Source organism: Cavia porcellus, unplaced genomic scaffold (genome assembly GCF_034190915.1).
Source record: "Cavia porcellus strain 051 isolate PalLab524CR breed Dunkin Hartley unplaced genomic scaffold, mCavPor4.1 scaffold_14, whole genome shotgun sequence".
Taxonomy (NCBI): Eukaryota; Metazoa; Chordata; class Mammalia; order Rodentia; family Caviidae; genus Cavia; species Cavia porcellus.
Window position 1 is genome coordinate 77,170,873 of NW_026947497.1, and position 22,765 is coordinate 77,193,637.

Below are 22,765 nucleotides of genomic sequence, written 5' to 3' on the forward strand. Positions count from 1 at the left end.
TGCTGCTGAGCTGTATCCCTGGCCCTGTGGTGAGCTTTTAGTGCTAAGAAGCATTGGCTGTTCATGAGACAGTTACTGAACAGTGGGCAGTCATTGTGCTGGATGTTGGGGATACAGACTTAAAGATCTGTTTTCTGCCTTCTTGGTCTGTTTTCTACTAGAGAAAAAAAAAGACCTGAAAATAGTAATTTACAAAAGTGTGATGAATGTTAGAGCAGAGACGTGTAATTGTGCTATGGATATACACAAGAAAGACTAGTTAACTCCCCTTCCAGAGTTCAGGAAAGCCTTCACTGAAGAAGTAAACTATGAACTAATTCTTAAAGCTTAACGGGAATTTGCCAGCAAGCTAGAGGACGGGGAAGCCCATCTAAGCATTGTATTCCTAGATTGCACAGCTAAAGAAGAGACCAGGGTGTACCTCTGAAGAGCTCTTTCCTGTTATGCAGGAGGCCTTGGAAGGGAGAGGGTCACAGCATATTCAAGGAATTGTTAAATTGTTTTAAGTGGATCATACAAGGTGTGAGTGCAGACAGTGACAGATGAAGCCAGAGGGGCAAGCCAGGGCTGTTTTACCAAGGCCTTGGAAATTGTCTTAGTGTAGACAGTGAGGAAATGCTGAAAGGATTTAAAGAGAGGAATACTGTGATTATGATCGCAGCTTACAGTGGTGACTCAGGCTGTTAAGTGACAATGGATAGATGAGATGCTGGAACACTGGAAGAGAGATGCCCATTGTGGCATACACCTGTGATCCCAGCACTTGGGAGGCTGAGGCAGGAAGATTGCTGCGAGTTCAAGGCCATCCTAGGCTACATAGTGAGTTGAAGGTCAGCCTGAATTACAGAGTGAGTCTCAAAAAAAAAAGAGTTTAAACCCTCTGGGTAGCCTCTTCCTCTGATTGCTCTAACTTGTTAACTTTTCTAGCTTGGATTAATACAACAGCCTTCTTGTCCATTGTGGTGCTGGGGACGGAACACAGGGATGTTTTACCCCTGAGCTACCCCTTGGGCTTTTAATTGTTTTATTTATTTATTTATTTTTTCTGGTACCGGGGATCGAACTCACGACCACCTGCTTGCAAGGCAGGTGCTTATGTTGCTGAGCTAAATCCCCAGCCCCCTTTTAATTGTTTTAAATTTTGAGACATGGTCTTGCTGTTTCCCGGGCAGGAGTCAACCTTGTGATCCTCCTGGCCCAGTTTCCCTAGTGTGCTGCTGTACTAGCTAATATCGGTCTCTTACTCGGACACCTTTCTTTTGCCATCTCTGTCTCTCTCTCTCTTGAAATTCTTTTTTTGCGGGGGGGAGGGAGACAGGATGACCATAAACTTGCAGCAGTCTTCTTATATTGGCCTTGCAAGTGCTGGGATCACAAGTGTGTGCTACTATGTCCAACATTTGGGCATTTTCTTCTTGATTTTAAAAACAAGTACAGTTGGGTGGGGTGTCACATGCCTGTACCACCAGCACTCAGGAGGCTGAAGCAGTAGAATTGCCGAGCGTTCAAGCCCAATCTGAATTACATAATTTTTTAAAATTGATTTTTTTTTTTTTTTTTTTTTTTTGGTCTTTTTGAGACAGGGTTTCCCTATGCAGTTCAGGTAGGTTTTGAACATAGTTCATAGCCCAGGTTGGCCTCGAACTCAAAGCGATCCTCCTGCCTCAGCCTCCCGAGGGCTGAGGTTATAGGCATGTGCTACTGTGCCTGGTTCAAAAAAAAAATTTAGGGGCTAGAGATTTAGCTCAGCAGCATAAGTGCCTGCCTTGCAAGCAGGCAGTCGTGAGTTGGATCCCCAGTACCGATAAAAAGGAAAAAGACCAAAAAAAAAATTTTTTTTCAATTTTTTTTTTTTTTTTTTTTTTTTGTGGTGCCTGCAATCAAACTCACCACATCACACTTACCAGGCAAGTGCTTGAGCCACCTAGCTAAATCTCCAGCCCTCAAAATAATTTTTAAATAATTTTTAAAAATTAAGTAAGTACTTTGACATTAGATAAAGAGGGATTTTCAGACTTGTTAGAGGAAAAACCTCCTAAGCTTATACAATATTCTTACATCAGCCTTCTTAGTGGATGGGACTGCAGGTGTACACTGGTTAGGTAGGAATCTTTTTGGGTAATAAAGTTAAAAAGTCACATGCAAATATGTAAAACTTGCCAAACTGTCACTTTAGAGGGTGAGGAAATGGACTTTGTTTTTTGGGGGGATTGAACTGGCAACCTCACACTTGCTAGGCAGGCTGAGCTAAATCTCTCTCTCTCTCTCTCTCTCTCTCTCTCTCTCTCTCTTGAGGATGAGTGACAGTGATGATGGCAGGAATTATGTGAGTAACTTGAGCAGGCTAGCCAGGTAGTGAAAAAAAAATCTGCAAAATGCAGGGATAATGATATACAGAAGGATCAATTTGCATAATTTAAAGTGGCAACTAAATTGCTTTTGGAGGCTGTTGCTTTAGTTTTGATATATAAACTTTTGTCCCCTAGGGACACATAGCCTCCTTGTCTTTTTTTTTTTTTTTTTTTTTTTTTTTTTTTTTTGAAGATGGTAGCAATTAACACAACAAGGAGAACAAAACCAATCGAAACAATGTTGTGAAACTGGTATAGAACTTAAGAGCAGGTTACTAGGATAACAGTAATTGGTCCCATAGTATATATCATTATCTTCACAGTAAGTTGTCTAGCCAATTAGGTATAATGAAATCAAACCAAGGACAGAACCTTAAAAAATCAATCGAAAGAGAATATTAAATAGAGTAAAACAATCATAATGAAACACAACAGTGAAAACAACATTTGCTTTCAAACAGAAGATAGAAGGAGATCCCCCATGTTTGCTATATTGCATACAATCATCCTCCCAAGAGATGCTCAGACCTCTGTCCCCAGTTGCTCACTGAAACGGGGGATTGGGGATGTTTGATTCCCAGCCCACGCACTGGTAGGTTCACAGAAGACACTGACTGAGTCTCCTCCTGGCTCATGCCGGAAAGAGGCATTTACCAAGAGGGCAGGTGAATTGCGTCTTTGTGCAGCCGCCTGGGGTCCAGCATGGCTGTCAACCTCTTTGTCTTGAGGCTCATACCTGGTTGACATTTTTGGAGCTGACTGGCTGTACCATCTTGCTGTGCTCATAGCTTTTATAGAGAGCATTGTTCAGAAAAACAGGAAACAGTCTGATGGCTTTAGAGATGACATACCAGTATCATGACTAGCCTTATGTACAATGCTTGGAGCCAATTTAAAAAAAAAAAATACCATGGACAACTCTATACGTATCAGTGTAAAAAAAAAAAAAAGTAAGTCACAGCAATGGTTCTACATTTAAGGGGAGTCACTCAAATTGTTTCCCATACGAGGCGTAGTGGCACATGCCAATAATTGCAGCCCTTGGGAGGCTGAGGCAAGAGGACTGCCTTGGGTTCAGGGCCAGCCTGAACTACAAAGTGAGTTCAGTATCAGCTCAACAATAAAAGAAAATAGACTACAAGAAAATGAACCAAGTGTTAACGGTGGTTACAGTTGAAAGAGGAGCTGTGGGTAATTGATTCTGTTCTTCCAAATTCTCTTCAGTGTACATTGTTATAAAATTAGGGGAGAAGGAATCCACACAAAAGAAAACCCTTTATGCCTTTGCAGCCTGTGTAGCACTCACTAGTAAGAGCAAGGTGAGACCTCCCCAGTCAGGGTGGGGCATGGGGCAGACTACCCCACAGGCAGGCACCTGTTTCTGTGCACTGGAGCACGGCTGCACCTGCATGTGTGCACATCACCTATGGCTGCTTTCAAGCAGTGAGCCATTCCAGTTTCATGACTCTTAAGACTAACATTTAATATCAGATCCTTTGAGGAACAATTTGCCGACCCACTAATTTACAATAGTATATAGGCATGTGAAGCAATTGGCAAGAGTGTTTTGTTTTTTGTTTTTGGTACCAGGGTTTGAACTCATAACTGCACGCTTGCAAGGCAGGCACTTACATTGCTGAGCTAAATCCCCAGCCCAAGAGTGTTTTAAAGTTAGCACTCCCCCACCCCTTTACCAGGAATTGAATTCAGGAACTTGTGCTGGCCCGGCAGGCCCCGTGCTGCTGCACTCTATGCCTAGCCCTGGCACTTTCTTTTAAATTAGTGTCTCATTATGTAGTCCAAGCAGGCCTGAACTTAGGATCTCCTGTCTCAGCCTTCTCAGTGCTACGATCACAGGCATGTACCACCATGCATGGTAGTTAGTACATTGTATAGACCTTGCTGGTAACACCATATTTTTCCTCTTCCTTTTCTCACTGCAGCCTAAATTAACAATAGCAAAATGCAGGCGAAATGTGGAGAATTTCCTAGAAGCATGCAGAAAAATTGGTGTCCCTCAGGTAATATGTTTAGTATTTCGTGTGTGTGTGTGTGTGTGTGTGTGTGTGTGTGTGTGTGTGTGAGTGTTCCCTAAAAGATTCAGGTATTTTTCTAAAATCTACCAGAGGTGCAAGTCTCTAAAATCATATTACAACAGTTCTGAACTAAGATGATGATTACTAATATAATGTTAGGTTGTAAGAGTCAATCAGCATTCTTCTCATTATGGTTTCTTTATTTCCAAGGACCTCATAAAGAAATTGCAAACATATAAATTTAAATTATAAGTAATAAGAAATATTTATATTGCCCTAAACATCTCTGCCCTTTGACTATGCGCACTGCCATGCACAACAGCGTCTTTCAACATGAATACATCTCAGACTGAGACTGCTTCAGTTGGCGTCTGTTTTTCAACATTTGCCCGAATACTTTTTAAAGATTTAATTTTGAAATAATCTTAGACTTGTAGAAATATTCTAGAACTCCCACAGAGAATTCCTGTATCCATTTTGCTGCTCTTTTTAATGTTAATGTCTAAAATGTACACAGTAATTACCTAAACTAAGAAACACGGAGCTGGCTGTGGTGGCTCATGCCTGTAATCCCAGCACTTGGGAGGCTGAGGCAGGATTGTTGCGAATTTGAGACCAGCTTGGGCTACAAAGTGAGCTCAAGGCCAGCCTGAACTGCATAGAGACCCTGTCTCAAAAAAGACAAAACAAAAACAAAACTAAGAAACACTGGAACAATGATACTATTAACTAAATTACAGATTTCACTCAGATTCCACCAGTTTTTCCACTAAGCTTTGGTGTATAGCACACTGGAGGCCATTTCTAAGCACCAGTTATGTTCTAAAGATTTATGGCCTCCAAGTTCCTCAGTTACAATTTTCTTTCCCTTTAATAGTGCAGATAGCTAAACTCATTCATAGATGTGATTAAGAAAATGAGCTGGATATGCTCTGTTCAGTTATCCCCCCCCTTTTTTTTTTTTTGGTCTTTTTCGTTTTTATTGGTACCAGGGATCGAACTCATGACCGCACACTTGCAAGAAGGCGCTTATGCCGCTGAGCTAAATCTCCAGCCCCTTAGTTATCCCTTTTTAAAAAGCAATTTGAAGGGCTGTGGGTTTAGCTCAGCAGCACAAGCACCTGCCTGGCAAATCATGAGTTTGATTCCTGATACCAAAAAAAGGCAATTTGAAATGAACTAAGCGTGTGCTCTTCAGGAATATTATATTTAATGATACAACGCCTAGACAGATCTAAGGAGAGGAACACCAGGGTGCCGAGTGAGCTTCTTCTTTTGTCTGCATGCTGAGCACACACTTCTCCACTGTGCCACACCCCCAACCACACAATTCTGACATTTCCTCCAGCCTGCGAAGGACAAAGACAGGACTCTTCTAACACCGGGATTTGCTATCAGAGACTCAGGATTGGCCCATGTGTCCCTAGCAGTAGCACTGGCTCCTCTCAAAATGAAGCCCTTGTTCCAGGGGTTTCAGTGACCTCCTCACCTGGGTCATCTTGCTACCCAGCGGGGCCAAGGAAGCCAGGGCCCCCTTGGCTAGTGTGCAGTGTTTTCCTTGCTCCTTTCCTGGCGCAAAGCAGAAGAGCAAAGGTCTGGCCCCCTGGGCCATCTCATTAGCCAACGTGAATTCCCACAGGGGTTTTTCTCCTTAAATAAAAGGAATTATCGGGGCTGGGGATTTGGTTCAGCAGCATAAGCGCCTGCCTTGCAAGCAGGCAGTCATGGGTTTGATCCCTGGTACCGATAAAAAGGAAAAAGACAAAAAAAAAAAAAGGAATTATCCTTATACTCTTATTTTTCACCTTTTTTTTGCAGTTTTATTTTTTTTAATAACCTAAGTTATAAAATAACTGAAGTATGTCAAGTGGTAATAACCAAGGATGTTTTTTATTCCTGTGGACAAATTCAAAGCATGTGTGTGTATACATATTTTTTAATTTTTTTTATTTTTGGGGAGAACCAGGACTTGAACTCAGGACCTCATACTTGCCAGGCAGGCATCATGCCACTGAGCTCTACCCTGGCCACCATGCTAAATATATTAACAGAGCATTTACTATGGCTTCTAGAGAACTAGCATGCGTTTTCTCCGTATCACTAGAATTCTAACGTGTGTGTGTACACACATTAACATCAATCCACGCTCCGTCCCTCTCTCCTTGTGCCGAAGCTGTCCCTGCTCCAGCTCCACACCACAGTGGCTGTGGAGTGGGCATGAATGGGTGCAGGGAATAGGACTCCAAAAGGAGCAAGCATGCCTTTGGCCCAGCCAGTACTTGTTTAAAGTGCTGTTTTCCAGCTTTATAAGACATGATGCTGGGCTTTACGGAATCATCCTCTCTCAGTCCCTAACCTGAAATCTTCCAGAATGTTCTGCAGTCAGCAAAATACAAAAACAGTACACCTTCAAACATGCATTTAAGTCAATGATATTATGGTCCAGCCACCATTTCTATCAGGGCTGTGCTCCTTGAAGCCAAGTATAGAAATAGAAAAGTAAATTTTGAAAGACTTTTTCAGAGTGTTCAGACTGGGGTTCTGGATGCAGCCTTTCCCCCTCTTCCTCTTCCATACCATAAAGGGGAAACAGCATCCCACGAGGCTGCCTCTTCCTTCTAGTCTTGTGCTGTCTACCCAAGTCCCTGACCACTGCTGCCGCTGCTGTGGCCAGGTTAGGAAGCGTCCTGTTACCTTTCCCTTTGCCACACGAATCGGAGGAAGGTGACTGAGGGAGAGACGGGAAGGTCCAGCTTGTGCTCTCAGGCCCCTCTCCCTCCTCTGCGCCCCATAGGCTTTACCTCAGCACCCTCTCTTGCTTTGTTAGCTTGGAAGGAAAATTTGGGGTGAAATCATGATCGCTTTTGAAAATGTTAAACAGAAAACTCAGTATTGTACATATTTATCAGATTACCAGGTAATATGCATGGTGGCAAATAATTTCTCCTCTTGGTGTAACTGTTAGTGTTACACAAATTACATTAGGGAGCATGAAAGAGTCAGGCTACTAAAAATTTTATGATGAGGGTAAGTATTCATTTTTAAACTTCTGTTAAACATGTTGCACTAAAAAAAGCTCTTGGAGTATAAATATTTGATATTTATATCATCTAGATATTCGAGTCTAGTATCTTGTTTATGCACTAAAGAATATTTTCTAGCTGGGCATGGTGGTGCACACCTATAATCCCAGCACTTGATAAGCTGAGGCAAGAGGATTACCATGAGTTTGAGACCAACTTGGTTTGCATAGTGAATTCAACGCCAGCCTAAACTGCATATTAACACCCTGTTTCAATAAAGGAAAGATAACAATAATAATGTTGAGGAGCCCCCTCTCAGCCAGCCTCCAGTTCTGCGTGTGTCTTTACTGTTCATTCTGGGCACTGGCAAGCAGACCTCATGCAGTTATTTAGTAGTGAAATCAGAAATCAGCACCTAGAGGTCATTTGGTTTTTCAGCATTTTATTTTTATTCATCATAATAAAAATATTGTAGCCATGTAATTTTGACTGTGAGTGAAATGATCATACTGAATTCTGTGCTCAAATCTGCATTTCTGATCCACTGACTTTGTTTTTCTGTTTCCTTTCCTGCTCACACTTTGGACAGGACAATCTTTGTTCCCCTTCTGACATCCTTCAGCTAAACCTCAGCGTTAAAAGAACTGTTGAATCACTGCTTTCTCTTGGGGCACATTCAGAAGAATCCAGTTTTGTCTCTCTGTCTATCCAGCTTCTGGGTTTTGTGGCATTTTACTGTACTTTGATGTTAACTCTCTGTGTGCTTTATTCCTGGATCTTCCCCTCTAGCTGAAAGATTGCATTCCTGTGATTTTTCCACTGCATTCCTGCGCTTGGCCTATTTCTCAGGCAGAGTAGTATGTGCTTCCCCCTGGGGAACTAATCTTAGATAAATCCTCTCCTCAGAGGCCCAGAAGACAGTCCATCACATTGCTCAGCAGTCACGATTGCCGCCAAAACACCAGCACTTTCTTTCCTGATCACGTGGCCTTTTTTCCTCATCCTAAATGCTGAAGCATTTCTACTAATACGGCCCTGTACCTATTCTGAGAACATGACATAGAAACTGTATTTTCTCCACACAGCAGTGAAACCCTCGCCTGAGCATCTCTGCCTCAGCACAGTTTCAGGGCTGACGTGTGAGCTGCTGAACCTCCCCGTCAGCTGCTCTGCAGAAAATGGTGGTTAGGGACACTCGTCGCGTAGCTGTCTGCCATGACATCCTGAGCTCACCCTTCACTGGGAGGCAAAGGTCCGTCAGAAGTCTAGACATTTGGAAGACATTGGCCAATTAGTCTTTATAACTTTAATTGGGTCTGAATGTTCAGCTTAAAGGTCATTCTTCTGTAGACTGCCGCTCTGAGCCCAGTAAGTACATAACATAGTATGCAGGAGACACATGGCCATGTGACCTTCAGCTACTTGTCTAGATTTACTGAGCTTGTTTATCTGTTACTGTGATTCACTTCTGTAATCCTATTTAGAATTTAAAGTTGGAATTTATCTAATTTTTAATACAGGTGAATTGGTATTATATAGTGTCTTGGAGATTATATCTGAAGAGTAGGGTGTACAGTACTGGATTTCAGTCTTTGTTCTGTACCTAAGGCAAAGGTTATTGTCAGTCCTTTTCAAACTACTTAGTATGTTGGTTTCTGGATCTTAATGCTTAAAATTACTTTATTATTATTAGCTAGGGATAGGGCACATAGCTGTAGTCCCAGCAGTTGGAGGCTGAGGCAGATGGATCACTAATTCAAGCCAGCCTAGTTACTTAGCAGCTTAGTAAGACCCTGTCTCTTAAGTTTTAAAAAAAAATACATATGTGCATACATACATACACACATCTATACATAATAAACACACAAATAAATATGGAAGGAAGGCAGGCTGGCTGGCTAGCTGGCTAGCTAAGGACGTAGCTCAGTGTGAGGACCCGTGGTTCAATCCTAGTACCAGAAAAAAGAGAAAATCTTCAGGTTTGTACAGTAGTGCCTTCCAGAGCTTAGGGTTTGAGTTTGTTTTATTTTTAAGATATCTAAAGAGTCAGTGATTATTCTTTGTAGAGCTTTGTCCCACTTAAAAAAAAAATTTAAAAACAACAAGAACAAAACATGGTCTCAGGTACTATTTAGGGTGGTTGTGCATTCTCTTGAACACACAGCAGTCCCTCCACCCCGACGGGAAGATACAGGAAGCCCGAGTCCCAAGGAGTGGCCCCATGGGTTGGGCTTAGACACAGCGCTCCTGGGTCGGCCCTGCGGAAAGCAAAGCAGCAGACAGATTAATTTTCAATAGCAAATATGTGTTTGGCGTAGGACTCAAAGTCGTGATAGAGAAGGTCAAAAGATTCTAAAACCAAGAGTGGTTGTGCACACCTGTAATCCCAACTGGGGAGGCTGAGGCAAGAGGATCATTGAGAGTTCAAGACCAGCCTGGGCTACAAAGTGAGCTCAAGGCCTGAACTACAAAGTGAGACCCTGTCTTAAAACAGACAAAAAAGATTTCAGTTACTTTGGGTTACCAAAATAGCTATTAAATAAAGGGAAAGTAAGCACAAGTACCGATAACTGCCTCAAAAATATTTGCTATATTTTTATTACATACAACGCTTTGTAAAATGTTCTAGTAATATACTGTAAAAAAAAAGTGCCATACGAGAAGCAGAGAGAAGTCCACTTACCATCCTTGATACATGTATAATCTGTGTTTTTTTTTTTTTTTTTTTTTTTTTTTTTGTATAATCTGTTTTTAACAAAACCAGAAGTCTGCTGGGAGTAGGCTCATTTTCTGTCTGATTTGGTCTTAAAAGCCAATGATGTATGGTATACTTCAGATTTTCCCTTTTCACTTACAAGAAAGAATTAGTCAAACAGTTAATAAAACAGTCGAGATAGATGTGTTTAACTTCTTAAGCAGACATGTAAAACTGCTGACATATTGGTAGTTAACTTGTTTTTTTTTTTTTTTTTTTTTTTTTTTGGTCTTTTTTGTTTTATCGATACCAGGGGTGGAACTCACGACTGCCTGCTTGCAAGGCAAGCGCTTATGCCGCTGAGCTAAATCCCCAGCCCCGGTAGTTAACTTGTTATTAAGCTGATATAAAGTTCTCCAGCATAATTTAATCTATCAAATTCCGGAATATGAAGTACTTGACTTTTTCAAATATAGTTTCCTTTTAATTTTGTAATTTGTGTTTTTTAACTAATTTAGGCTAGGCCCTCTTTGAAATATCCAATATCAAGGGAAGTTTCTAAAATATATTTAAATCTCAGAAGCTCAGGATACACCCAGGTTCTTCCTGTGATCCCTGCTTGGTCTGAGAACCTGGTTTTCAAAGACAGGATGAGGAAGCAGGGAGGTGGCTTCCCTTTCATAAGACCCCAGCAGAGTCATGATCCCATCTGTGTTCCTGTGGTGTGTACCTCCCAAAGCTCACTCTTCTCAAATGGCAGTTGTAGCTGCAGACTGGAATCATCCTGATAACTGGAAAGAGTATTTTTCCTCTGCCTGTTTTATAAATGTGCATTGGTCTTTTATCAAAGATAAAGTCATTAGCCGGGGATGGTGGCACATACCTGTAATCCCAGCACTTGAGAGGCTGAGGCAGGAGGATCATTGAGAGTTCTAGGCCAACCTGGCTCCATAGTGAGTTCACGGACAGCCTGAACTGCCTAATAAGACCCTGTCTCAAAAAAAAAAAAAGGATAAAACATGCTGATTTTACTCCACAGTGTTCTATTCTCCCCCTGTTGAATGTTTACTGTGTGCCACTTGTCGGGTTTTGAGTTTTCAATGCCCTGTCTGGACGGTAGTTTGAATAAATGACAAGTGAGTGTGAGGCATACTCTGTGTCTGACTCATGCTAACAGGTCCGCTTCTAAGCACTGACTTGCAATCTTGTTTAGTGATTCTGAGGGAGAAGTGCTTATTTTTTCCTTTCAGTCCTGTGATGTTTATCTTATGTTCTCTTTTGTTTTCATGTTACATTGTCCTACTTTAGGAGCAATTGTGCTTGCCTCTCCACATTTTAGAAGAGAAAGGTTTGGGCCAGGTTGCGGTGACGGTGCAGGCCCTCCTGGCGCTCGCCCCCCCCAAGCAGCAGCAGCCGCAGCAACGGCTGTCTGCCATGTAAGGACCACAGGACTGCGGGCCCTGGTGTGGCCACCAGACGAGCAGGACACCGTGATTGCTGCTGCTGGCCATCTGCTTACCCAGAGCTCTTACGCATTCTAGAATGGACGGTTCCATGATTCCTGCCGGGAATTTGGGCCTCATTTCTCCATTTTAGGGGAGGTTATATCCATGTCCATTGATTTTTTTTTTTTTTTTTCCCTTTAATGAAGACATGGTTGGTTTTCTCAAATGCAACTTTATGAGATCCCAGGCCGGAAGCCCCTGAGGGGTAGATGCAGGCAGGCTTCTTCTGCATGGCATAACGTGGAAGGCGCAGATGTGCTGTTATCCTGGTAGCTTCCAAGACAGCCAGGAGCTGCTGGTTTCTCTCCAGGTGTCTGTGAGACTCTCCCGAGCATTTGCAGGGTTGCACTCAGTAGTTCTGGGTTGAGGCCTGGGAATCCATTCTCCGCGTCTTTCCAATGGTTTGTATGTGGAGACACAGCTTCAAGCCATGTTTGTCAAACTGGGGGCACTGCCTCCCTTGCATTTAGCCACATTTACAATCAACAGCTACGTTAGGCTGACTTGGCCTGTTTTGTGAAAGGTAAAACAAGAATGCTAGAGAAAGCCTAGATTTCACATAGTGAGGCAGGCAGAGCGTGCCTACAGCAGTGTCTCCTGCGCCATCTTCCTGCTAGAGGATGGCCTGGAGCAGCCTGCGAGTGCTGGCTTCAGGGAGCCTCCTCACCCCCGAGCTGCTCGCAGGACCCCAGGCCTGCAGGCACCTTTCAGCCCCTGCAGACACTTAGCTCCTGGCCAGTGGAAGATGAGGGGCAGCATGCAAGGGACCGAAGGAGGCCAGGCTTCCTGTGTGTGTCGCAACTGCCGGTTGGGGGTGGAGGTCAGAGTACCCAGGGCTGCTTAGGAACACTGCTCTCATCTCCCCTTGTGGATCCCATTCCAGTGCCTTCTCTGCCCAGCTGTGGGAGCAGAGGGCTGAACACTCCTCCCACAGCACCAAGGCAGAGCCTCAAGTTCAAAGCAAGCACAGTTCCAACCGTGAACCTTGTTAGCTGTCACTTACAGCTTTGGTGTTCACTGCCTTTGTAACCAAATAGAGTAAGCGCTGGTAAATACCACAGCTCAAAGTAGCTTGAGACAAAGTCATTCTGATCATCCACACAAATAATGTTCTGTGTTCTTGCAGAGTAAATTTTTCATATTCTTTATAACCTTGCAACTTTGTTCAACATTATGTAACAAACATCAAGCTGAAAGCACAACCTGCACAAAATGAAAATGTTGGTAAACACGCAGAGCCAGACCCACTACTGTACAGGTCCAGGCACATCCACTAACCTTCTGACTTGGTTGGAATTTAGCAGGGAGTTTTATTTTTGTTTTGTTTTGGTTTTGGTACCGGGAATTGAACTCAGGACCTTGCATTGCCAGGCCAGTGCTGTGCTGCTGAGCTATGTCCCCAGCCCCTAGCAGTATTTTTTTAAACTAGATAGTTTTCCTTCTAGTCAACAAACCTCAGTAAAGTCTCCAGCTTATAAATGATGATACATCTTGTAGGGAACAACTACAGAATGCATTACAGAATGTACCACTGACCACATCTCATTTTTACATAGGAATAAGTGGGAATTTCAACTTATTTTAAATTTTGCATTTATTCTGAAACCTTGTATCTTTATCAAGGCAATTCAAATTTGTGTTTGAATTGTTAGAAAAAAAATTTGTTCAGTTTTGGCTGATAGAAAAATGTCAAATATATTGAATTCTTTTTCATTGTGTAAAACACCACAGTTGCTGGGCATGGTGGGCACAACTGTAATCTCAGCACTCAGGAGGCTGAGGCAGGAGGATTGTATGTGTTCAAGGCCAGTCTGAACTACATAGACACTCTCCAAAAAAAAATCATGATGCTTTTATTGGAGAATTTTGGTATTCAGTATACTTTTATTTATTTTTTTTAAAACTGGAACAATTCCACTTAACATTTAGGCTTGCTAGACTTGTATGGTGAATGTAGCCCGGTCACACTTGTGCTGGCCAGGTCGAAGGGACCTCCTGGCTCTGAGAGCGCCATCAGTCCTGGCGACCCCTGCCACCTACAGTGATTTCCCATCAGCATTTTCCAGGTCCTCAAATGTGTCTGCGTCACACTGCAAACCAGCGCTCCCCTTAAGAACCAGGTCTGGAAAGTGCAGGAGGGGCCTGGGACCCGACTAGAACCCAGGAGGCGCCGCCTCGCAGGAGGGCTGCACACTCCATAACAGCTGCTTACAGCGCCCCACCGCCTCTCCCAGGTCTGTAATTTCTTGTGCCTCCTGCAGTCAGCAGCAGCTAATGATGTGGGACTGTGCTGACGAAGCTGATGAATTTGAAAACTTAAGTGTTTAGGTGGATCTGGAAATGAAGGAGAACTTGGGTAGTAGGAGCCCTTTTTATTTATACATTACAGTGAGCAGGTTTACAGCAGATGAGTTTTATTCTGAAAGTTATAAACATGTAATTAGTAAAACATTTTGTAAAACACTGTCTTATATTGTATGTGTCTGTAAATATACTGCATAAGTTTAAGTATAAATATGTCAATACCATGTACGTTATTTTAAATTGCCTGTATGCCACCTTACACTTTGACATGCAAATAAAGCCAACACCTAAGTAGCATGTAATGAGTGTGAAAATGTTCATTCCTAAAGCAGTTACCCTAGCAAAGCAACCAGGGATGGGGCATCTTCGCTTCCTGGAGGACCACCAGTGGATACCACTGTCATTTTACTGCACAGCCCCTTGAGACTACAGTTTCCTTTAAGGAAGAACGGATAACGAGATTGTGCTGTAACTGAAGTTGTATAGAGGGCTTAATTCATAAAATACACGTGACACTGTAGGACAGCTTTTCTCTCCGGAGTTTTCCGCTGTGGTATAGAGAAAGCGTTAGGGCTCGAACTCATGACCTCAGGATTGCCAGGCAGGCACTGTGCTGCAAGCATGGCCTGGTGGGATCATTGTTCTGTGAGGGAAGAGGGGAATGGCACAACTGTAACATATACCTGGCTGGCACTGGGAAATGTTTTTGAGTGCCTGCCCTCTTCCAGCCTTACTGTCCCCCAAGATGGGATAGCTGTGTCTTGTCAAAAACATCCCCCGATTTTAACCCACATTGGTGGCACATGATTATAATGTCACACTTGGGAGGTTGAAGCAGGTGGATTGTCGCAAGCCTAACCGACATAGAAAGATCCTGTTTCAAAAAAGAAAATCTCCAAGATAGCCTTCCAGAGCACCTGCATGTCACCATCACATGTGCGCCATGGATCCTAACGTCCCATTTCTAGCTTGTCTATAATTTACATCCCCACATTCTCCCAGGATCTCCCAGGATTTACTGAAGCAGTTTATGGATTTTCTTTTCTTTTTTTTTTTTTTTTTTTTTTTCCTTTTTTCTAGTACCGGGGATCAAACTCACGACCGCCTGCTTGCAAGGCAGGTGCTTATGCTGCTAAGCTAAACCCCCAGCCCCAGTTTATGGATATTCTGTTAAGGCATGAACCAGTGTTTGTTAAAATTTATTGTTTTATTAACATTGAACCTTACAATTCCTACTGAGTAACTCACTTTTGCGCGTAAGGTTCTCACTTCAGACTAATCAGAATCAAACACACAGGAATTACTGAAGTTTAAGTGCATCATCACTACACCAAAGCCCAGGAACTCTTATTTATTTTTTTCCTGGTAAGAAAGCAAGAGGAACAGGCTACTAGAAATATTTCTTCCAAGCAAACTCCAGTGCATGAAGAAACCCTAAAGCCTTGGTAGAATCCTAATTCAGATTGCCAGGCTCAGCCTGGTAATGTCCAGATCAGTAATGCACGACGAGTTCCCTGGGATGCTCCCAGTCCCCAGGATTCCAGAGGCAGGGACAGTGGTGACCAGGTCACTTCTTGCCTCTTCGTTTTTGTTTGTCCATGCCTTTCCCTTTCATATCCTTACTATCCTCCATCTCCTTCTTAGGCATTTTGAAGCCTCCGATTTCCTTCCGTACCACGGTGCCCCGCCACCAGGCCTGCAGCTGGAAGGGGAAGGGGAAGTTAGTGCCACTTAGCGGGTGCCTGCCGTGCCACTTCCCTTCCCCCAAGAGCCTTGGACATCAAAGTGGCCAGGCCACTGTCACTACAGTGACTTTCCCTGTGTGCATGACCTGGAAAGAATCCAACAAGGCTGGTTTTCCTTCCTGCTCAGAACCCTGACTTCCTTGAACTCTGCCTCCAGGAAGGTCCAGAGAGTCAGTTACTGGATCAGTTGCATAGCCTCACCCGGCTGCCTAGTCTGTTTCTTATCTTTAGTAATTGACCAAATCTTACTGTCAAACACAGGATTTAGGGTGAGGGACGTAGCTCAGTGGCATGATGCCTGGCAAACAGAAAGTCCTGAGTTTGATTCCTGGTTCCAGAAAAAAAAAAAAAAAAAAAGGATTTAAAGGCCAGGCATGGTGATGCATGCCTATAATTTGAGCACACAGAGGCTGAGGCCTGAGGGTTTCCTTGAGTTCAAGGCATGCCTAAGCTACATTGTGAGGTCAAGGCTGGCCGAAGCAAAACAAAAAAATTTAAAGAACGCCTTGATTATTTTCCTCCTTAGGAATATGACAAGGCTACCTGACAGTTGTCTTAAGCCGAAAGGACTAGAACAGCTCCACCAATGAAAATAAAGCAGACCAGCCAGCTCTTGGATTGTGGCCCTCACTCAAAGAATGACAAATGGAGAAGATGGAGGCTTGAGAAATACTTGTTAACATCTGTCTGCTAATTAAGATACCTGGTCCACAGTTGACGTCAAAGCTCCCTTTTTTTGGGAAAGATTCTCCCACTAAATTGTCTTTGTAATATGAGAATGTATTAGTATAAAATAACAAAATATATACTATATGAAATGTAAGGAGTGGACTTAGTGGCACATACCTGTAATCCCAGCACTCAGGAGGCTGAGGCAGGAGGATCGCTGCAAGTTAGAGGTCACCTTGAGTGACATAGTTCAGGGCCAGCATGAACTGCATAACAAAACCATCTCAAAAAGACCAAGAAAAAGTGTGTGTGGGGGGGGGACTCCTTTTTTTAGTCTACACCCTCATCTACAATGCAAACAGTAGTTTGTCACCTGGGATCTCTGCAGAGGCCCCCCTTGACAGGGCGGGTTTCCAGGTGGCAGCTTGAGCCTGGATAGTATTTTTGTATTACAGTTTTAGTTTAAAACATTTCCTGGGCTGGGGATTTAGCTCAGCAGCATGAGCACCCACCTTCAAGTGCTCAGTCATGAGTTTGATCCCTGGGAACAAAAAAAAAATTTTTTTTTTTCCCAAAAATGTGTGACCTGCTAGTTTCATCTCTCCGAAAAAGGTGAGTTCGCAGAAAGCTCAAACATCTCCTTTGCTACCAACTGCTTGACCCCTCAGTTTTTTGGAAAGTACCTCACACCGCCCTTAGTGGCCACCTGGGCGAGCACAGAAGCAGGGTTTTAAGTGCAGGGTACTCAGGGACACTGCGGAGAGTGGGTTTGGGTCAGAGGTGGTTTTCTTTGGCTCTGGGTTTTGCTCCCAGCTGCCTCTGCACTGTGTACCTGTGGGAAAGTTCAACAGAACAAAAGGCCACACCTGCATGCTGGTTTGCTCCATGGCAAAGGGCCGTGTGCTATTTTGGTTTTGTGTTTGGGTTTTAAGACAGGGTCTTGCTATGTAGTTTGTGCTAGCTTCCAGTTTTCAGTGATTCTCCTGCCTCAGCTTCCCAAGTGCTGTAATTACAGATGTGCACCACCATAGTCCACTCAGACAGCCCCTGTCTTTGATAATGGATGAGAAAAGCTGTATCTCTTGGCAACAAAGCAGCTATGACCCGGGGGCCCCAGGACGCCGCCAGGTACAGCTCTCTACCTTGATGGCACTTTTCAGTTCCAGCACATCCTGTTTTATCTTCTTCCTGGTCTTCTCCTTTTCTATCCGATCTTCAATGATGACCTGCTCGTACTCCCGTATCTGCAAAAGCAGACAATGATCCTGTCACCAGACTTCCTTGGCTAAACTATGGCCTGTCTAGCCTTGCACTTTAAATACAAAGTTTTAAAATAAAACATGCTAAATCCAGACGTAAACTATGGTAAGGTATTACTGAAGTATAGTTACGTTAACTTTATAATATCCCCAGTTTGTTCAGTGTAATTCAAATCTAAGATTTAAAACCTTTCATCCTAACTCAGTGTATGATCCTTTACCTCAGCATAGTGTGAGCTTTGTGAACTTTGGTAGAATGCACACCCCCCAATAACCGTCTTTAAAGAGAGAACCTTAGGCAGTTCCACATTCATTCAGTGATGCCTGGTGGCACACACCTGTAGTCCCAGCCCTCAGAAGACTGAAGCGGGAGGATCGCCATGAGTTCAAGGCCAGCCTGAGCTACATAGTGAGACTCTCAAAAAACAAAAACAAAAAAAGAACGCTTAGGCAGTCCCACGCTCATCCAGTGGTGAAGCCATACTCAGAAGCTCTGGAAATCATTATTCATAAACCAGGATGCACAACTGTAATCCCAGCACTGGGGAGGCTGAAGCAGGGGGATTGCCACAAGTAAGGGGCTAGCTTGAACTGCAAAGTGAGGCCTGTCTCAAAAACAAAGACATTGCCTACATGTTGTCTTCAGAGACCAGGAGTGGAAACGATAGCAGAGTGTCTGAAGGAGTCATGAGGTTTTAAAGCTAATTTAAAATCCTAGAAAAGCTTGGGATGGGGTAAGGTGACTGGGATCCGCTCCTCTAGTCCCCATGGCTGTCACCATCAGCCAGGCCTGGGGCAGCCCTCCCTCGGAGCACCTCCCCCCTCACCGTCTTCGCCAGGTCCTGCAGGTGAGCCAGGTCACTGGCCTTGGTGGCCTTGAGAGCATTCAGCTTGTTCTGCTTCATTTCCGTGTCCTTGTCGAATTTTTCCATCCAGAACTCTAGCTTCTCCTCAAGTCTCTGTTCCAAAGAACATGGAAACATCCTCCAGACACAAGCAACATCTGCCCTCTGGTTCCATTTATACCAGGCTCAAAGACAAGCGAGACTTCCCAGCAGTGACAGCAGGCAGAGCAGTGGTATCTGGGCTGGGGTCACCGACTCTGAGTGGGTGAGACCTCCTCTGAGGCACATGGGTGTTCTCAGTACTTTGTGGGGGCGGCTGCATGGGGGTGTATGTGAAAATGTTCCCTAGGCTACCCACGCCCCACCTGTGATCCCAGCACTCTGAGGAGGCTGAGGCAGGAGGATCTCAGTGAGTTGAAAGCCAGTCTGGGCCTCACTGAGTTCAAGGCCAGGTTGAGCTGCACAGTAAGAACCTGTCTTAAAAAAAAAAAAAGACTGCAGAAATAAAGGAAAATTTCAAATTGTAACACTATAGAGCACAGCCTTACACTAACAAATCTGAAATCAGAGTTAGGATAAAATCTATAGGTTATATTGCTTATGAAAAAAGTGAAAAGTGTAAATCAATTCTAGCAGCTTCTAAAAAGACTGATACAGTATAATCAAGCTGTATTCATCTCAATAATTTAAAGATGACTCAAGATCAACAAATATATTAATGAGTTTTACTCTGTTAGCATATTAAAGGAGGAGAAAATGTATCTCAATGGATGAAAAAAATCCATCGCATAAAACTGAGTATTTAAGGGGCTGGGGATTTAGCTCAGCGGCATAAGCACCTGCCTTGCAAGCAGGCAGTCGTGAGTTCGATCCCTGGTACCGATAAAAATGAAAAAAAAAAAAAACTGAGTATTTATTGACTTTAAAAAAAAGAAACCCTGGTCGGGCATGCTGGTCCTCGGTATGCCGAGGCAGGAGGTTCACCATGTGTTAGAATCCAGCCTGGGCGACAGGGTGACTTCCAAGCAGCCTGAACTACATAAGGAGACGCTGTCCCAGCAAACCTTCAAGCCTACAGAGTAAACCTTATACTTGAAGATAAATGGGGAAAAAGTCCTCATTCGTGTCGATATCGATTTCCTGCTCCGAATTCACTGTTCCCTGCCTTAGTGAAATCTAATGCTTGCTGGAAAGTCCTGGCTCTGTCCATAGGGGACGCTCGAGGACGTGCAGGGGCTGCTGTCAACCCGCCAGCTGCTGCTTTTCCATTCTAGTACCTGCCAGGAGGGTCTGGCTGGGGCACTCAGTGGCACTTGTTTCAGAGTTAATGACACTGCCGCACAGAGCTTTGCTACCCCGACACGTTGTGACCTAGTAAAACCCAGCTGTCGTCTGGTTAAAAGAAAAAAGAAGGATGTGGGCTGGGGAGGTAGCTCAGCGGCACAGAGCCGGCCTGGCAAGTGTGAGGCCCTGAGTTCAATTCCTGGTACAAAAAAAGAGGAAAAAACCCCAAAAGCCTCTTAAAAAAACAAAACCACAATCCAGGCTTGGTGGCTCATGCTTGTAAGCCCAGCACTCGGGAGGCTGAGGCAAGAGGATCACCATGAGTTCCAGGCCTGGGCCTTGCAGTGAGTTTATCCTGCACTACAAAGTGAGCCCCCCTCTCAAAAAACACCTCCCTCTCCAAAACAATTTATTCGGATGAGTAACAGTCAGAACACATGGCCTGCATGCATTCGTCAGGCTGCTGGGATTGTGGCTGAGCCTTCTTTCCTTTACCCAAAGCCTTTGCGTCCCTCAGCATTTGTGTGTGGAATTTCTTAAAAATCAGGATACAAGAGCTCTGTGCCTTAAGTACCTGCCTTGCAAGCAGGCAGTCATGAGTTCGATCCCCAGTACCGAGAAAAATGAAAAAGACAAAAGAGCTCTGTGCCTTACCTGCTGCTCTTTCTTGAGGAACATCTCAATCTCCACGTGGATCCGGTTCTCCTCCTCAGTCTTCATCCTCAGTTTCTGGAAGAATAAGGATCAATGCCAGGATCTGCATGGCCAGGGCTGGGCACCGAAGCTGGCGCGTGACAGGTGGAGGCTTGGCGTCAGAGGGACCAAGAAGGAGGCATCGCTCTGGGGTGGCATCCAGTGCACCCACAGTCACCGGTGCTACAGAGACAAGGACCAGTGTCCTTCCAGAGTGCGAGAGATGCAAGTCATCGGGAGCTGCCCGCTGGGAAGTGAGCTGCCACCTCCGATGCCCCTGCCAATGGCCATGCCCACCCCAGCCTGCTGGCTGTCCCTCTTGTCACTTGGGGTTCTCTCATGAGGGCCACCCCTTCTTTCTTTGCCTGGAGAGTGTCCCTTGACTTCTCTGCTCCCTGAGTTCAGGGCTGCGTAGAGCACATTGTCTCAGATCTCCAGTTCCTTCCTGCAGGAGTGCGAGGTGCCTCAGTGTGGGGTGAGCATCAGCAAGAAAGATGCTTGTCTGAGCCCCCATGGTCACCCTGTATCCGGGAACAGGAAGAAAGAGCTGGGCATAGTGGCATGTGCCTGTAATCCCAACACTCAAGAGGCTGAGGCAGGAGGATCGCTGTGAGTTCCAAGTCAGCCTGGGCTACTTAAGGAGACTCTGTCTCAAAAAACAGAAATAAAATAAGGGGGGGGGGGCTGGGGGTTTAGCTCAGTGGCAAAAGTACCTGCCTTGCAAGCAGGCGGTCGTGAGTTCGATCCCGGTACCGATAAAAATGAAAAAAGACCAAAAAAAAAAAAAAAAAAAAAAAGAAATAAAATAAGGGTTGGGAGTGGAGCTCAACCCCCTGGATTCAATTCCTATACCACAATGAGAAAAGATGGGGAGGAGGAAAGAGGGAGGAAGGGGAGAAAGAGGAGAAGGAAAAGGTAAAGGTCATCAGCCAGGCTGTGGTCCCACCTAGGGAGGCTGAGTCAGGAGGACCACCTGAGACCAGGAGTTTAAGGCCAGCCTGGGCAACGTAGGGTGACCCCATGTCCCTCCCCCAAGCCCTGCCAAATTAAGTTGTAGCAGAAAATCCACCCCACCCGCACCCCCTGCCAGCCAACATACTTGGTTCTTTTGTTGCCCTGGTAACAGTTCTAGTTACAGTTTCTGTCATTTTGTTTCTTAGAAGTGATGCACAGCTGGTCACTATGCAGTTTGGGAGCAAATCACAGCCAGCCAGTGCTCTGCCGCTGAACTTCCTTCCCTTTACAGACCCTGAAACCTCCCTCCCTGAGCCTTCGCGAGCGACCTGCTGTTTTGGGAATGAGCCCCATCAGCACCCACTATGTAAAACAAAGCTGCCTCCAATCCAGGCTGCCGTTCTGGCCACAGCAGGCGACACGGGCTTGCGTGCCAGTCTCCGCTTCCTAACACTGAGGACTCATCTTTCATTTTCGGCCCCCAGCGTTGGGGGCTGACAGCCCCCTCCCCGCTGCTGGCTGAGGGTGTGCGCTATCAGGCCTGCTCGCCCCGGGCTTGCTTTTTCCCCTTTGGGGTTGGTGCGGAACCGCCACCCCACAGCAGGCGCTACCTCGATCTCCTCCAGCAAGAGCTCCTCGGTGCGGTTGCACTTCCTCTGGGTCTGGGCGACCTGCAGCTCCGTGTTCCGCTTCATGTAGTGATTCTCCAGGTTGGTTTTGGCCTTCATCTCTTGCAGCTGGTCCTTGAGGTGGGCAATATATTCGTTTCGGCTCTGCGGAAACAAGACCGAGTTTCTAAAAGGAGTCACCGTCTGCCTCTGTGGGGTCTGGTCCGTGGCTTCGGCTTCACTTCCTAATGTGTGAACCGAAAGCGAATGCTGTCAGGCGAGGGGAAGCTTACCCAAGCAGGAGGATGGCTATGAGTTTGAAGCCACACTAGGCTACATAATGAGTTCTAGGCCAGCCTGGGCTACATAGCAGGACCCTGTCTCAAGAAATAAAAGATAAAATAAGAGTCAAGACTGAAGTTCTTTTACAGGCACAGTGCTCCACTCTCCAAGTTCTCCTTCCTGCAGAATGGAAGCCTCAGTGTCTGTCCTGCTGCTCACTGGGAGAGGAGAGGGAAGGAGGAGGAGAGGGGACAGGAGGGGAGCGGGGAGCGGCCCTGCCAGGCACTAGGCTCCCTCCCTCCCGGGCCAGGCTCTTCTCAGCCTGCTTAGCATCAGCACTTTGCTGTTCCTTGTCTCCATGTTCACCTTCTCCACCCCTTTCTCTTCTCCTCTCTCCTCACTGTACTTCTCCTTCCATCTCCAAAGTGTTTCCAGATTATATGACACTCAGTGACAAGATCTGGCTATCTAAGAAAACTCATGTTAAAGTGAAAATATGGAGGGTTTGTTGG

The 22,765-nt window shown here is 44.9% G+C and overlaps 2 protein-coding genes across 13 annotated transcripts in view; one reads left to right on the forward strand and one right to left on the reverse strand.

The window, feature by feature from the left end:
• Lrch3 (leucine rich repeats and calponin homology domain containing 3) overlaps nt 1-14,211 on the forward strand; it is an 88,868-nt gene extending 74,657 nt beyond the window's left edge. For 4 of the 6 annotated variants that reach the window (XR_010039203.1, XR_001202869.3, XR_010039201.1 and 1 more), the window contains 3 exons: nt 4,295-4,372; nt 8,000-8,778; nt 11,414-11,557. Coding sequence is in view for 2 of the 6 variants with exons in the window: in XM_013160177.3 (XP_013015631.1) it covers nt 4,295-4,372; nt 11,414-11,545 (210 nt within the window). In the remaining 4 variants the exon portion in view is untranslated. Of the gene's footprint in view, nt 1-4,294; nt 4,373-7,999; nt 8,779-11,413 lie in introns of all 6 variants that reach the window. The other 2 variants (XM_013160177.3, XM_063224354.1) reach the window with 1 other exon arrangement.
• A 1,039-nt stretch (nt 14,212-15,250) lies between these two features.
• Iqcg (IQ motif containing G) overlaps nt 15,251-22,765 on the reverse strand; it is a 32,402-nt gene continuing 24,887 nt past the window's right edge. For 5 of the 7 annotated variants that reach the window (XM_063224355.1, XM_023560327.2, XM_013160178.3 and 2 more), the window contains 6 exons: nt 21,975-22,136; nt 20,371-20,445; nt 18,798-18,905; nt 18,415-18,546; nt 17,471-17,572; nt 15,251-15,616 (listed from right to left, as the gene is read on the reverse strand). In XM_063224355.1, the coding sequence (XP_063080425.1) occupies nt 15,482-15,616; nt 17,471-17,572; nt 18,415-18,546; nt 18,798-18,905; nt 20,371-20,445; nt 21,975-22,136 (714 nt within the window). In that variant the 3' untranslated portion in view covers nt 15,251-15,481. Of the gene's footprint in view, nt 15,617-17,470; nt 17,573-18,414; nt 18,547-18,797; nt 18,910-20,370; nt 20,446-21,974; nt 22,137-22,765 lie in introns of those variants that run through there. The other 2 variants (XM_003476974.5, XM_063224358.1) reach the window with 2 other exon arrangements.